Source organism: Pan troglodytes, chromosome 9 (assembly GCF_028858775.2).
Source record: "Pan troglodytes isolate AG18354 chromosome 9, NHGRI_mPanTro3-v2.0_pri, whole genome shotgun sequence".
Classification (NCBI taxonomy): domain Eukaryota; kingdom Metazoa; phylum Chordata; class Mammalia; order Primates; family Hominidae; genus Pan; species Pan troglodytes.
In genome coordinates this window covers 128344455-128359903 of record NC_072407.2, presented here as the reverse complement: position 1 = coordinate 128359903, position 15449 = coordinate 128344455, and the positions used below count along the sequence as shown (strand labels likewise).

At 51.0% G+C, this 15449-nt stretch overlaps 2 protein-coding genes across 21 annotated transcripts in view; one reads left to right on the top strand and one right to left on the bottom strand.

Moving 5' to 3' along the window:
* Nucleotides 1-1815, top strand: part of KIRREL3 (kirre like nephrin family adhesion molecule 3) — a 584143-nt gene extending 582328 nt beyond the window's left edge. For 2 of the 4 annotated variants that reach the window (XM_016922484.4, XM_016922483.4), the window contains one exon: nucleotides 287-1815. In XM_016922484.4, the coding sequence (XP_016777973.1) occupies nucleotides 287-730 (444 nt within the window). In that variant the 3' untranslated portion in view covers nucleotides 731-1815. The remainder of the gene's footprint in view (nucleotides 1-286) is intronic. The other 2 variants (XM_016922482.4, XM_016922479.4) reach the window with 1 other exon arrangement.
* Nucleotides 1-15449, bottom strand: part of ST3GAL4 (ST3 beta-galactoside alpha-2,3-sialyltransferase 4) — a 104365-nt gene that overhangs the window by 34227 nt on the left and 54689 nt on the right. For 11 of the 17 annotated variants that reach the window (XM_063782585.1, XM_016919878.3, XM_054661165.2 and 8 more), the window contains 2 exons: nucleotides 11613-11756; nucleotides 10623-11300 (listed from right to left, as the gene is read on the bottom strand). The exons of 3 other annotated variants lie outside the window; for them this stretch is intronic. In XM_063782585.1, coding sequence (XP_063638655.1) covers nucleotides 11214-11300; nucleotides 11613-11756 — 231 coding nt within the window. In that variant the 3' untranslated portion in view covers nucleotides 10623-11213. 17 annotated transcript variants of the gene reach the window in all.

Genomic DNA, 15449 nt, shown 5'->3' with positions numbered 1-15449 from the left:
GTCAAGAGCCTCTGCTTCCCTCCTTCGGCCCTCAGCCCTCACCCTTGCCGTCCCTCCCCTCCTGGGGTCCGCAGTGCCCCTTCTGCCATCTCCTGTTCAGTGTCCTTCTTCCCCTGCACCTTCCCCGCAGCTGTTCACCCCTGAGTTTGCTCCCTACCAGGTTGTTCCCTTCCTCCTGTTTTCCCCCTTCCCTCCCCGCATAAGGGGACGGGCTCAGCCTGGAAACCCCAGCCACGCTCAGTGGAGACTCCACCAGGTGACGCTCCTCTTCCTCTCGCCCATCCAGGACCCCACCAATGGCTACTACAGCGTCAACACCTTCAAAGAGCACCACTCAACCCCGACCATCTCCCTCTCCAGCTGCCAGCCCGACCTGCGTCCTGCGGGCAAGCAGCGTGTGCCCACAGGCATGTCCTTCACCAACATCTACAGCACCCTGAGCGGCCAGGGCCGCCTCTACGACTACGGGCAGCGGTTTGTGCTGGGCATGGGCAGCTCGTCCATCGAGCTTTGTGAGCGGGAGTTCCAGAGAGGCTCCCTCAGCGACAGCAGCTCCTTCCTGGACACGCAGTGCGACAGCAGCGTCAGCAGCAGCGGCAAGCAGGACGGCTATGTGCAGTTCGACAAGGCCAGCAAGGCTTCTGCTTCCTCCTCCCACCACTCCCAGTCCTCCTCCCAGAACTCTGACCCCAGTCGACCCCTGCAGCGGCGGATGCAGACTCACGTCTAAGGATCACACACCGCGGGTGGGGACGGGCCAGGGAAGAGGTCAGGGCACGTTCTGGTTGTCCAGGGACGAGGGGTACTTTGCAGAGGACCCCAGAATTGGCCACTTCCAGGACAGCCTCCCAGCGCCTCTGCCACTGCCTTCCTTCGAAGCTCTGATCAAGCACAAATCTGGGTCCCCAGGTGCTGTGTGCCAGAGGTGGGCGGGCGGGGAGACGGACAGAGGCTGCGGCTGAGTGCGCTGTGCTTAGTGCTGGACACCCGCGTCCCCGGCCCTTTCCTGGAGGCCCCTCTACCACCTGCTCTGCCCACAGGCACAAGTGGCAGCTATAACTCTGCTTTCATGAAACTGCGGTCCACTCTCTGGTCTCTCTGTGGGCTCTACCCCTCGCTGACCACAAGCTCTACCTACCCCTGTGCCTGTGCTCCCATACAGCCCTGGGGAAAAGGGGATGACGTCTTCCCAGCACTGAGCTGCCCCAGAAACCCCGGCTCCCCACTGCTGCTCATAGCCCATACCCTGGAGGCTGACAAGCCAGAAACGGCCTTGGCTAAAGGAGCCTCTCTCTCACCAGGCTGGCCGGGAGCCCACCCCCAATTTGTTTGGTGTTTTGTGTCCATACTCTTGCAGTTCTGTCCTTGGACTTGATGCCGCTGAACTCTGCGGTGGGACCGGTCCCGTCAGAGCCTGGTGTACTGGGGGGAGGGAGGGAGGAGGGAGCCTGTGCTGACGGAGCCCCTCGCCGGGTGTGCCCCTCCTGGGCTGTGTGACCCCAGCCTCCCCACCCACCTCCTGCTTTGTGTACTCCTCCCCTCCCCCTCAGCACAATAGGAGTTCATATAAGAAGTGCGGGAGCTTCTCTGGTCAGGGTTCTCTGAACACTTATGGAGAGAGTGCTTCCTGGGAAGTGTGGCGTTTGAAGGGGCTGGAGGGCAGGTCTTTAAGATGGCGAGACTGCCCTTCTCAGCTGATAAACACAAGAACGGCCATCCTGTCTTCAGTAAGGCTCCACGAGAAGAGAGGAAGTATATCTACACCTCACCCCTCCTAGTCACCACCTGAAATAAATGTTAGGGACACTACTCCAACATGTTTGTTCTGTTCTTTTGTTCCTACAAAGCCACAGGAAGAACCCAAGAGCTCATAGAATGCGTTGGGAACCCAAGGTTCTCTGCCCTCCTTTGATTCAATCTTCCTAGACAATAAAGGCATTTGATAGCTCTGATTGTGGTGGCAATAAAACCTACAGGCTGACTCCTCTCCTCTGTGGGTGGACCCAATCCAGAGGACGTGTGGGACTCACCAGCCACCTGACTCAGCCAAATATAGCTCAGAGGCAGAGTGGTCACACTAGATACTGGCCAGGCCGTTCTGGACCCTTCCTCTCAGCAATATTCTGAAGGCAAAGTTCCCTCCTCTAGAGGTTCAGAGAACAAGACCCACTGGAAAGAGTCTAGAGCACCAGGCACCCTAACAGTTTAATATACAACTCAAATAGTGTTCTAAGAAGGGCCTCGCTTGTGGGAAAGCTTGATGTGGTCATGGCAGATGGGGTGGATAAACAGGGGCAAGTTAGAGTGCTCGTTGAGGGAGTGGGATTCGAATGGAACTTTAAAGAACCCAAATTGTCCCTAAGGTGTGTTGGAGGTTCCTTGTCAGTTTTAAACCTTTCTTCTCCAACCTTCCCTGGTAGTTCTTACCCATCATGGGAACCTTCATCACACCAGTTTGTGCTTCTTTCCAGACACTGATTCCTTGGATGGTCCCAATCCACAGATTCTATACACAGCCTACACAGCTCCTCCACTCAGAGGAATTTTCTGCTTCGATCATATTTCCAAGTGCTTCGAAATTTCCCAGAAACCTGGCTATCTTCCTTTGCAGCCCCCAAGCCTGAGGGAGTAAAAACTGATCAGAAATGTTAAGTGTATGTCCACAGCCCACATTCTGCTGCTGGTACCATGCTGGCCTAGCATAGACATGAGGATGCTGGCCCCTGCCCTCTCTAGGTTAATCTCAGCAAGCTTGCTTTCTTTCTTTCCATATATGTTTTCCATTGGCTAACAGAGAAAAAGGATCCAAGACCATATGCACAATGCCTTGGTGTGCTGGAATAAGGAAAAGATGACTTTAGAGGATCTGTTCATTTACTTCTCTTATTTCTCTTGGTCTTCCCACCTTGGATATGGGTAGACCATTTACCTCCTAGTCCTCAACACAGCTGACCCTACCCCTTGCTCCTGCTACACACACACACACATACACACAGAGTGTGCACTAATAGGGTGGAGGTGCCCATTCTTCCATTCTTTCCTGGAAACCAAAATTATAAACGAGAAGAATGGGGAAGAAATGTGTTCTATAAAATAAGCCCTTCGTCCTGTCCCTCAGCACACCCAGGTTAAGAATGTGGACTGAGCAGAGCGCACCGGGGCAGCTGCAAACACTAGGCTGCACGGCGCCCAACCCTCTTAGCACTGTCCAATGCCCAATGCAGCAAAGAATAGCCCAAGGGATAGGAGGTCACAAGGATGATCTTTGTGAGAGACAAGAGCATGGAGGGAAAAAATGAGGGGGATCTGGAGGATTCTGGGGCATTGAGAAGCCTGAACTGAGCTGAGTACATCCCTCAGCTGTCTCCAGCACGATCTGCTTCTCACAAAGGAGTGGGGGCGCAGAAAAGCTGGTGAAGGGAGATGCTAAAAAACAAAGGCAGTGGGAAGCCCCGAATTCCACCATAGGTGATTTCACATTAAATAAAATGAGTGCTCTACATTTGTAATCTTATTTAATGCTCACAATTCTACGAAGTATCACCATTTTACAGATGTGGGTTGAGGCTTAAAGAAGCCAGAAAACTTGCCCAGCGTCAAGCGCTAACGAGTGACAAACATGAGATTTATACACACATGATTTCTGTCACAAGATGTTTGCGCCCTACAGTGAAAACTCCAGGCCACATTCATCCTAGAATGTGGCTGGAAGTGGCTGATGGTAAAGACCATCTGCTAGCATGCACTCTGGGGCAGGCCGGGCGAGGACAAGCACAGCTCCGTTAGGAAGGCAAGACTGGCGTCCTCCACCCTAAGTCCCCAAATGACCCGGAAAGACCACAAAGCCCTGGGAAACAAAGCTCTTCTGTGTATCAAATCACCCCCACCTCTACCAAGGACGGCAGCCAGTCTTCCGATAGCTTTAAACTTCATTACTGGCTCAGAGTCACTGGACGGAGGCCCAGTCTCTAATTCTCAGGTTCAAGATCAGTCGGCCAAGGCCAGGGTTATTTCCACCACCTCTTCCACTTTCAGGGAATAGGAAGTACTTTCAAGTGAAGAGCAAAAATGTCACATCAAATCCATTTCTGACGAAGCCTTTTTGAACAAATTCTATAAAGCAAGAGGCCATGAAGCCGATTTTAAGTTTCCAGAATGGAAAGGAGCCAGGGAAATGAAAACAAACATGGTGCAGTCCTTGGGAGATTTCTTAGAACAGGAGAAAGGAGTCAACCAAAATTCCGTTTCTCACTTCCTGGTTGGAGAGGAGTACGTGCTGCTTGGGTCATTTGCTATTATGGAATCAGAACCGAAGGCACAAGGTACACACACACACACATACACACACACACACACACGTTTGATTAGTTCTTCCCAGGTATTATGTGTGCGGTTTGTCCTGGCACCAGAGGAAAAAAAAAAAAAGACAAAAGGGAGTCTTGAGATTAGTTTCTTCTCTGGGAGCTTTCTCTATAAAACACACTTTTTATTGAAATAAAAATATAAAAACGTAAATAAAGACTATCTTAATTTGCAAATAGATTTTTATTTTAAATGCTCCTTGGTGTGCACATCTAAAGAAACAAACATCTAGATGTAGACCAATGACAACTAAATCTTAAATTTCACTTCCCCTTTCAAAACGGCTTTTGAAAACCTCTTATCTAAGTTGTTCTTAGGAACTGTAACTACATACCAGCAATTTGCAGCTTTCAAATCAAAATTAGCAGCAGTCTCTGGGAGTCACTGATAAAGAGCTCATTCACTGATAGCCACCTCTCATTTCCAGTGAGCCTCCAACCATCCTTTCCCCAACTCCTTATGTTTCAGTGTTCCTAACCAGGTCATAAACTGAGAAAAATTTTAAAAAATTTAAAAACTCCTCTTCTTTCTAGAAATAAAGAACTGTTTTCCTGGCCAAGTCCATGTTTGCTGCAAAACCATTAATTCTTTCCCTCTCTAACCGCCATTCTTCCTTGGCCCTCCTCCCGTCCTCGCTAACAGCAAGTTCTTTGATATACACTGAAAGCTTTCATTACTACAAGCCCTGTAAGTCTTCCTACTCCCACAGCCTCCATCTTTAAAAGGCCTTCTGTGAATATACACCATTCACAAGATACGTCATCAAATTGTCATCTACATCCCTGGCTATATTTATGCCTCTGCCAATATCTGCCTGCCACTCCATGTTCCCAGTGCTTTTCTCGGAAACAGTCCACTTAGCCCACCCACGGGCCTGAGACAGCCTCAACCCCTGAGTAGAGAGCTTCCTTGAGTTCCCTGATTGGAGAATACCAGACAAGAAATAGCATTTCTTTCCGCTGTTCCTTAACCTTACGGCCCTTGGCAATATCTTGGAATGCTGAAAACATTCAAAAAATGGTTCTTTGTAACTGTCTTCTTTATGGTGAATCTAAACTATTAATGCTCAAAAAGAAGGTTAGTGAGGTCTCAGGGAGTCCAGATGTTCCTGGAAATAACTGGAATTTAACTAAATGGAGCTTATCTGAAATCTATACCCAGTTATGCAAGAGAAAAAGTACTATTCTGGATAGAAGCTGAAGATAGGAAGGGATTCATCCCTCTGAAGATCACTTTCTTTTTTTTGGAGACAGACTCTCGCCCTATTGCCCAGGCTGGAGTGCAATGGCACGATCTCGTCTCACTGCAACCTCCACCTTCCGGGTTCAAACGATTCTCCTGCCTCGGCCTCCCGAGTAGCTGGGATTACAGGTGCCCACCACCATGGCCAGTTAATTTTTTTGTATTTTTAGTAGAGACGGGGGTTTCACCATGCTGGCCAGGCTGGTCTCGAACTCCTGACCTCAGGTGATCCACTCGCCTTGGCCTCCCAAAGTGCTGGGATTACAGGCGTGAGCCACTGGCCCCGGCCTGAAGATCACTTTCTATGAGACAAAGTCCAGGTGGACTAAGTTCAAGCTACCACTTTAACCTCCTTTGCAAGGAAATTAAAGGGCCAGGCTCTGCTGCCCAAGGACTAGGAAGTATATTCGTGACATTAATGGGCATTGCACTTCAGAGAAATACTAAAAGAAGAAGGCAAGTAGAGATAAAGTGATGCAGACAAGGATTTAAGCAGAATTTTCAGATAAGAGCTTCTTATTTGACTTTTAACAGAAATTAAAAGTTTCTCTAGCTCTCCTGCCATGCAAGGGCTCCATCAGTGCAACATAGTCACTGAGAAAAAGAGCACAGACCTGAAGGCTATCTCCAACCAGACTCCACCAGCTCCATGTTTAGTAAGAAGAGAAACGGGGAGACACTCCTTAAGTGTGAAAGTTGGTGATGTGTGTAAATAGTGTTTTGGGAAGACTCAGAATGATAGATGGCTCTGGACTAGCTCAGTTCAGCAATTCCAACTCCGATCCCCTAGGGTTGTTTCAACATCTGAGCCTGCTCTCATTCTCTCCACCCAACACCACCCTCCCAGCCTTCCAAGGCTCTTGAGAGGAAGCTATGTCTCTGTTCAGGGGGTGGGTGTTTAAATTGTTACCTTTCCCTGGGAACCCAAAATGGGGCAAAAAACAGCACCCGCCTCCCAAAGTTCATTTTTCCCTAAAAAATTCTTGCCAAGCCCTGTTGTAATAACCCTCTTAGCACTGGGGTCTCTCCCACCTGCTTCACACCATCTGCAGTCCCTTTAAGTGAAGAAGTGGAGCCTTCCCATACATTTGAGCTTCTCAAAAATCTGTCATCTAATGAGACTCAAGGTTCATCTCTTCTTATTTATTGGGTACAGGATCCCAAAAATCTCTAACAAGAGAGATAAACTCAATGAGATTGAACTGGACAGGAAAACCAGCTATAACTACAGACAGACACACACCCACACGCACACCACGCACATACTCCTCCTTAAACTTTTCAGTCAGAAAGGTCTGATTTCTTGGAACCACATCTAGTACAGAATCATGGGAATGTTGGAAACTAACAGATAGTTTTCCAAAGCTATAATGAAGACTTCAAAAAGGTTGGAGAGATTAGACTAGAGCTGACCAACTCAGGTTATACTTCTCAACCTTTGTTTAGGAATCTACTGTGGCATGCTAGGTACCATTGAAATGGATAATGTCTCCCAAGAAATCTCTTTCCCCAAGAATCCCTAAAGGTGTCCGACTTCAACTTGAAAACCGCTAACAGCCGAGCGCGGTGGCTCACGCCCGTAATCCCAACACTTTGGGAGGCCGAGGCAGGTGGATCACCTGAGGTCAGGAGTTTGAGACCAGCCTGGTCAACATGATGAAACCCCATCTCTACTAAAAATACAAAAATTAGCTGGGCGTGGAGGCAGGCGCCTGTAATCCCAGCTACTCGGGAGGCTGAGGCAGGAGAATCCATTGAACCTGGGGGTCGGAGGTTGCAGTGAGCTGAGATCATGCCATTGTACTCTTGCCTGGGTGACAAGAGAGAAACTCTGTCTCAAAAAAAAAAAAGAAAGAAAGAAAAAGAAAAAGAAAGAAAACCACCAATAGAAAGCAGTTTAAACACTATTCATGGTTTGATTATGCAAAGCCTGTGTTGCAGTCATTTCACTGATGTCTTACCTTCCCCTACCTAGCTTGTGGGTGATTTGAAGACAAAGACTTTTCTGTAACCAGCCATGTTACTCACTACCTGGCCAAGTATTTGGCCCTACAAATGTACCTAACCTGTTTCATACCCTCTGGCATTTTCCATGATGCAAGGCAGCTTTCCAATTAATATTGATATTATACTTTACACTCTACAAAATGTTTTTAGGATCATATTCCCATTAGGTCCTTAAAACCTCATTGTGAGAGAGACATGCATAATCACTGTTCTGCAGATGGAGAAGCAGAGGTTTACTCGGCTAAACGACAGAGCAGGGAGTTGAACTCACGGTCCAACTGTCCCTATTTGGTGTGCATCGCACCTTACTGTCTCCCACAAAAACCTGTTCCAAGCTCAAACTCCTCGTAGGCTAGGCAGCCTCTGGAGGAAAGCAACGGAATGCATTTATGTCCTTGGAAAATGTAAATAAAATCTTTAGCATCCAAAATTAAGGCACACCATGTGATGTGAACACAGAGTAACATTTACAAGTGTTCCCGCGCTAGAGACCTTGACTCTTATCCTGCCCAGCAAGGTGACGAAGCGGGGAGTCCCTTCTCTCCTCCGGGCCTCAGTTTCCCCTCTGTGGACTTCCAGGATCTAAATTCGATGGGACAGAGCTCTTCCACTCCCTCGCAACCTAAGGCAGTTTCACCCCAGCCTCTGCGATGAACCCAAAGCAGGTGGCATGACCGAGGCCCAGCGAGAGTTCGGAGGGGCGCGGCCCCCTAGTCCGCCCAGCCTCCCCTGAGCCTTCGCCAAGCCTTGAGCCGCTTGCCAGGGAGGGGCCGGCCTCGCCTGAGGCGGGGCGCCGGGGCCAGCATCCCGAAAAGCGCGGGGAGGAGGCCGGCAACCTGGACGAAGCGCGACAGACCCTGCGAGATTCCGGGCGGGTTCCCACGGCCGCGAGGGTCGGCGCGGCGCCCATGCGGACAACGCTTGCACGGCCCTGACGCCAGGGCGGGGCGATCTACATCAGTAGCTCCTCCCTCCCCTGCCCTGCCCGCCCCTCCGGAGAGGAAACTGCGCGTGCGCCTAATTAACGCCGCTCAAGGACACTGGGGTTTAGCGCAGGCTTTACACGCAGGCCGTAGAGTCAAGAGGCCCGTGCGATGATCCTGCTGTCCCCAGCAGCCTGGGTGAGACCCAGGAATCTCTATTCCCAAGTCTCCCTAGGTAATTCTGAGATAAGCGGTTCTCCTTAGCTGGACGCACCCTTTTGTTGCAGAGAAATGACTGGCCCACGTTCTTACAGAAAAAGGCGACAGAGGCTGGTGGAGAACCCAGATCTCCTGACTTGCCCTCAAGCATGTGCCCTACTGTGCTCTTTCCCTTCCTCATTTCCAGGGCATGGTTTAATCAGTCCCAGGCAGGCTGGCAGGCAGTTCATTCCCGTTGGTTGGGCTAATTGAAGACTGAAAGTCCCTTTCCCAGAAAACCAAAGAACCCCATCCAACAGCCCCACATCAAAGCCCCATTCTCAGCTCCGACCCTTGGCCAGTATTGCCTCAATCTGCGTAGGATGTTGGGCACCCTGGAGAAAGCTATCCCCACCCCCCAAGCAAACAATGGTCTATTTGGGTATACACACACCCCGCATTCACAGTCTTCGCAGTATGTGAGCAGGAAGGACTGTCCGCACACAGAATCACAAACAACCCACCAAGAATGTAAAATGCTCCCATATCTACATGTGTGCGTGTGTGGAGTTTAGACGGGTCTGACCCACCCCTGTGTGCCGGATTCTGGCTTGAGTTTAGGCACGTTCAGTAACAGGCAGTGGCCTCAGTCCAGGCCAGCTGGATCATGTATGCAGACAGCCATTCTCAATGGCCCCGGATGGGAAAACGGACACTCCCTTGCATCTCCACATGAGCGGCAGCTGGGGACGCATCAGGGTGAGCAGAGTTGAGATCCCCACACACTCACAACCCCTGCTGTCTGCAAGCTCCCTCCCCAGGACACAGCCTTCAAGACAAAGTTTGCCCGTGTGGAGGGGAGTGGGCTTGGGGCTGCAGATGCTGGGGCTCTACTCGCTCTCAGAACCCCCCTCTCCCCTGGCAAAGCAGCCAGGCTGCTGAGAGAGCAGCCCTTCTGTTCCCTGGGAGGGTCCTTCGGGCCATTCTGGGGGATGAAGTGTGTGTCCGCAAGGCCATTCCAACGCTCTGCGGAGAACCATGTCATCTTCCTCTGTTCCTCCCAAACTGCTGCCCCTCTTTATCTGTCCTGTCCCAGCCTGGCTTGTCTCAAAACCTCAAGGCTGCAACTCTTTCCGAGAAAGCCAGGAATACAGCTGCCAGTTCCATTCCCCAAGTGGGGAGTTCCAACTCTCCCTCCTGGCTCCAGATGTAAAGGAACAGCTGTGGGGTGGCAGGAAGCCCAGTTGGCAGCTAAGCAGGATCTGGGAAGATGGAGAACGAAGGCGGGCGAGACAGGCAAACGGCAGGATTGTTAGGATTCTAAAGACCTAGGAAAGAAACCGTTTCATCCCCTGGCCCGGCAACTGGCTGTTAGGCCTTGCCAAATCCCTTCCACGCTGCCCTCCAGGCCTGCCCATCCCATCCTGGCAGCCTGAGCTGCTGGCAAGATCTTCCATAAACTCCATTTTCTGGTTCCCACTTAATCTGAGAAGGGAAACTTGGCTTTCTTTGTCTGACCCCACCCCTGTCCTTAAAACACATACCTCCCAAGCATGAGATTTGGGTAACTGAAGAATGGTGGGGAAGAGAGGAAGGAAGGTGGGAAAGGACTCTGGCACTCTCGTCTGGCATCCTCCAGCCCCTCCCTCCTCTGGGCAGTAACCCAGGGTGCCGGGTGCCAGGCTGGGTGTCTGCAGACGGGTGCTGTGAGCACCACTCACTCTCCTGCTATGCCAGGGTGATAATGCATGACCGGGCACCCAACACTGGACTCAATAAGTCATTATTTCCTGAGTGACCATGCCCTGCTCTGGTCTAACAAGCCTGCCCACTGCCACACCCTGTCCCATGCCTTCCCCCACCTGAAAGGACACAGGACATCACAACTGCTTCCGTTTTAGGAAAAATAGTTTAATGGTAGGTTTGTAACCTCTTTTCTAGATGAGGTCCCCTTCTCGGTGGAACCCCCACACCAGTGCTCTTCCCATGCCTGCTGGGAGGTAGCAGCCCCTCTCTGGAGGGCACCCACCCATTCCCAATGCCCCTGCCCTCCTGGGAGGCCAGTGCCGTGTCTAGGCCTTGGTGGGGCCATCGCTGTAAGTTTTTATAAAAAGTGGGCAGAATTCTCTACTGGCCTCTTTCCTGGATGTGTGGGACCAGCCCACAGCACCTTCCTACCCCTTAATTAAATAGCCCATTAAATAATCTCTTGGTGCTGGCAGAGAGGGGGTGCCACAGCAACGAGCCCCCTGCCCTGGCCGGGCTCCCACGGCTCCAGCGCCCCCACCCTGACTGGATCTCGGCTCCATAAGAGCAGCCAGGGGCATGGCCTCATCTCAGACCTGGCCAGGCCCAGAACTCCCTCCCCAAGAGGGGGTGAGTCCAAGTGGGTCATACTGGCACCAGCCACCCCCACAGCCACGGATGGGGGTCACCCAGACAGCAGAGTAGGCAACCGACAGGCTACAGCTCTTGCCCAGGTCAGAAGGACGTGAGGTTCTTGACAGCTCCCATCTCCAGCATCCGCTTAATGGCCAGGGCCTCTTGGGAGACATTATGGCCTGACCCCTGTAGAGACAGCCAAGGAAATAAACTGAGGGACTCCCAGGGACCTCTCTGTCCCCAGGAAAGTCTCCCTGCCCCTCCCAATGGCCCCACACTTCTTGGGAGCTCCCTTCCCCAGGCTGGCTCTTGGAAGGAAGACAAAGCCCATGTGGCTGAACATGGAGGATGCTGGCCAGAGAGTCCAGGTGCCTCGGTTCCAGTTCTGACTGCAGGAGCCACCTCTGGGTCTCAGCACTGCTCCCACTCACCCAGTGCCCCTCTGACTGTCTGCCCGTCCACGCCCTGGCCCACCATGCTCACAAGCCAGGCACTTACCGCCATGGACTTGAGCGTGATCTGCTCATAGTAGTGAATGGTCTGCTTCTTGTTGTAGGCGTCTGGGTAGCCAAAGCCGGCAATGTGCACCAAGTCACAGAGGTGGAGGGCCAGGGTGATGGCCAACAGGCCCGTGGTGGGCTTCTGAGGAACAGGGGCAGGAGGGTGTTAGTGGGAGCCCTGCTCCTCCCACCATCATCTCTGCCAGCGCTCTGCAGTGGAACTTCCTGCAGTCACGGAAACGTTCTCCATCTGCGCTGTCCAACGAGACAAGCCACGAGCTAACGAGCACGCAAATGGGGCCAGTGCAGCTGAGGAACTGAATTTATTTTATTAAATTTTAATTAATTAAATTGTAAATTTAAATCGCCACATGTGCTGGGTGCAGTAGTGCATATGCCCATAGTTCCAGCAACTCAGGAGGCTGAGGTCGGAGGACTGCTTGAGCCCATGACTCCTGGGCTGTCGTGCGCTAAGAATGCACCAAGAATGCACCTGTGAAGAGCCGCTGCACTGCAGCCTGGGCAACATAGTGAGACGCCCCCCCCATCTCTAAAAATAAACAAATATAAATAAGTAAATAGCCACATGTGCCTAGCGGCTACCATTCTGGATGGTACAGCTCCATACATCTGGGGGAGGCCTGGGGCCTCTAGAGATAAGACTAACAATCAGAATGACAACCATCTCCTATCAGTTACTTTTTTAACACTATGTGCCAGACACTAAGTTTAAGTATTTTACCTACCTACTATAAAACATTATCTCATCTAGTCTCACAAAAACACTTGGAGGTAGCTATTATCATCAGCCCCATTTTACAGATGAGAAAACCAAGGCTTACAAAAGCGTTAAGCAACTCATTCAAAGGAAAGGAAGTGTTCTGCCCTCCTCCTTGGAGAACCTGACCTCATTCAGAAGACCTGGGTGCTCTGACATGCACTAACTGTGTGACCCTTTATGGGGGTGGCGCTCTATTTTTTTACAGAGATGGGGTTTCACCACGTTGCCCAGACTGATCTCGAACTCCTGGGCTCAAGCGATCCACCCACCTCTGCCTCCCAAAGCGCTGGGATTACAGGCGTGAGCCATGGTGCCTGCCCTCTCCTTTAAAGCAGGCCAGCAGTACCTTTCCCATCCACCTTACTGGCTGCTCTGAGAACCTCAGTTGCTCATGCCTAATTCATCCGCAGTGATGGGCAGCCTGATATTCTCACTTCTCCAGCCCCGCCTTCCTCCGCTTCAGCAACCTGCTTTGCACACAATTTCAGCTGCCCATACCCATTTGGGAGCCTTTCCTGGACTTCATCAGGCCTATCGACATGCCAGCTTTCTCCCTCTCTGAGCTCTCCTGTCTTCTCATCTTCCACTCCCTGGCTGGGCCTTCTTTTTCCACCCTTGTTGCTTTCAACACCAGTGTGTTATCTCATCCAGTTGGGCTGAGCCACACTTCCATGGCCTTCTAGCCAGCTCTGCCTGGACAGTCTCCTTACACTCACCAAATTCCTCCTCTTCCTTGCACTCTCTCTATTAGTTAAATATGTTACCACCCCCCGCCCCCCACCGGCTGTCCAAGCTAGAAACCCAGAATTGGTCAGAAATCCCCCAATTCCACCTGTAAAATATATAAGGCAGAACCATAAGAGAACCCCAGTGACCCTAACCCTCATGTAATCTCCTCCCTGGCGCATGTGGGGAGCCCATGACTATGATGCGATTACGTGACGTTACTTTATATGGCACAGTTGAACACAAAAGGAGAGGCTGTCCTGCTGAGCTTGACCTAATTACCTGAACCTTTAAATCCGGGTGTCAAGATCAGAAACGGAGGTCAGAGATTTGAAGCACAGAAAGGATCTATTGTGCCGTCGCTGGCTTGAAGATGAAGGCTGTACGGCCAAGAAATGTGGGCCACCTCCAAGAGCTGAGCGTGGCCCCCAGCCTCCAGCTGACAGCCAGCAAGGAAATGGGGACCTCAGTTCTACAATCGCAGGAACCGAATTATTTCAACCACAAGAATGAGCCTGGAAGCAAAATTTTCCCCCAAGCTTCCAGATGAGAACTGTCTGGTTGACACACTGAGTCCAGCCTTTTGACACCCTAAACAGAGAACCAGCAACACCCTGCTGTTCTGATCTACAGGACCATGAGCCAGTACATGGGTATTGTTTTAGCCTGCTAAACTTGTGGTATTAGTTAGGGAGCAACAGAAAGCTAATACAGGCCAGGCGCAGTGGCTCACACCTGTAATCCCAGCACTTTGGGAGGCCAAGGCGGGTAGATCACCTAAGGTCAGGAGTTCGAGACCAGCACTCCTGTGTTTTGTATTTTCGTAAAAATACAAAAATTAGCCAGGTGTGGTGGTACATGCCTGTAATCCCAGCTACTTGGGAGGCTGAGGCAGGAGAATCACTTGAACCTGGGAGGCAGAGGTTGCATTGAGCCAAGATCACCCCACTGCACTCCAGCCTGGGTGACAGAGCAAGACTCCATCTCAAAAAAAAAAAAAAAACAACCAACACAATGTTGAGTCCATCTCCTCCTTTTCCCTTCCCACTGCCAGGAGCTGGGTTCAGGTCCTCGCCCTCTCTCATCTCCCTCTCCAGCCTCCTCTCCATCTGTAATCCTATGAATGGCATGAAACTCCTTGGTGCCCTTCAACGCCACTTGTACTGGAAACAGTTCAGTGCTGGAGGAGCCGCCTGCCCTGGCCAAATGGAATGCCTTTCCCCAGCTCTCTGCCTGATCCTTCCAGGCCCGGCTCCAGCACCACCTCCTCTGGGGAGCCTCCCAGACATCTCTCAGCAGATGTCTGCCCCTCCTCTGAGATTCCACGGCATTGGGAACAACTCTCCATTGTGGAATTTTATCACCCCACAGTGCAACCTGCATTCTTACTCTGCTAGACTGAGGTCCCTTAGAGCAAGGAGCACAACTTCCTCGCCAAGCAAGAAGACTCGGTGCCTGGCATTGAGCAGTCACAAAAGCAGACATTCAACACAGAACATGGAATAACAGGAAATGTTCAGTAAACAATAAAATCATTTATTCAAAATCTGGCAAATATTTAAAGGGCAGGCCCTGTGTACCGGTCTCCAGAATAGGTATTTTACATCATTATTATTTTTCAAACTCCTACAACAGCCTTAAAAGGTCATTATGGATATTATCCCACCACACAGGCAAGAAAAACAAGGATCTGAGCAGTTGACCTGCCAAGCCCCACACAGTACACAGCACAGCCAAGCGCCATACCTGTGTCTGCTGGTGCCTGTCTCTCACCATCCCACACGGCCTCCCCGAGGGGCTCCAAGATATGGGTGGAAGTACTTGGGAAGCTACAAAGTGGGTTAAAGCCCACCAGCTGAAGACCACCAGGGCACTGCACTCAAAACCATAACTTGCTATGGCTCAAGGACATCAGGTTAAAAAGAAGAAACACATAACACATAACTTGTGGTCAGACACAGTGCCTTACACCTGTAATCCCGGCATTTTGGGAGGCTGAGACACGAGGATCACTTGAGGCCAGGAGTTCAGGACCAGCCTGGGCAACACAGTGAGACCCCCATCTCTACAGAAAAATTTAAAAATTAGCCAGGCGTGATGGTGCATACCTGTAGTCTCACAGCTACTCAGGAGGCTGAGGCAGAAGGATCACCTGAGCCTGGAAGTTTGAGGTTACAGTGGGCTATGATTGCACCACTGCACCCCATCCTGGGTGGCAGAGTGAGACGCTATCTTTAAAACAAAACAAAAACCCATAACTTGCAAAACTACATGGACTCCCTGAATTGACACACCATACCAAATCATGACATGCAAGACAAACTGTTT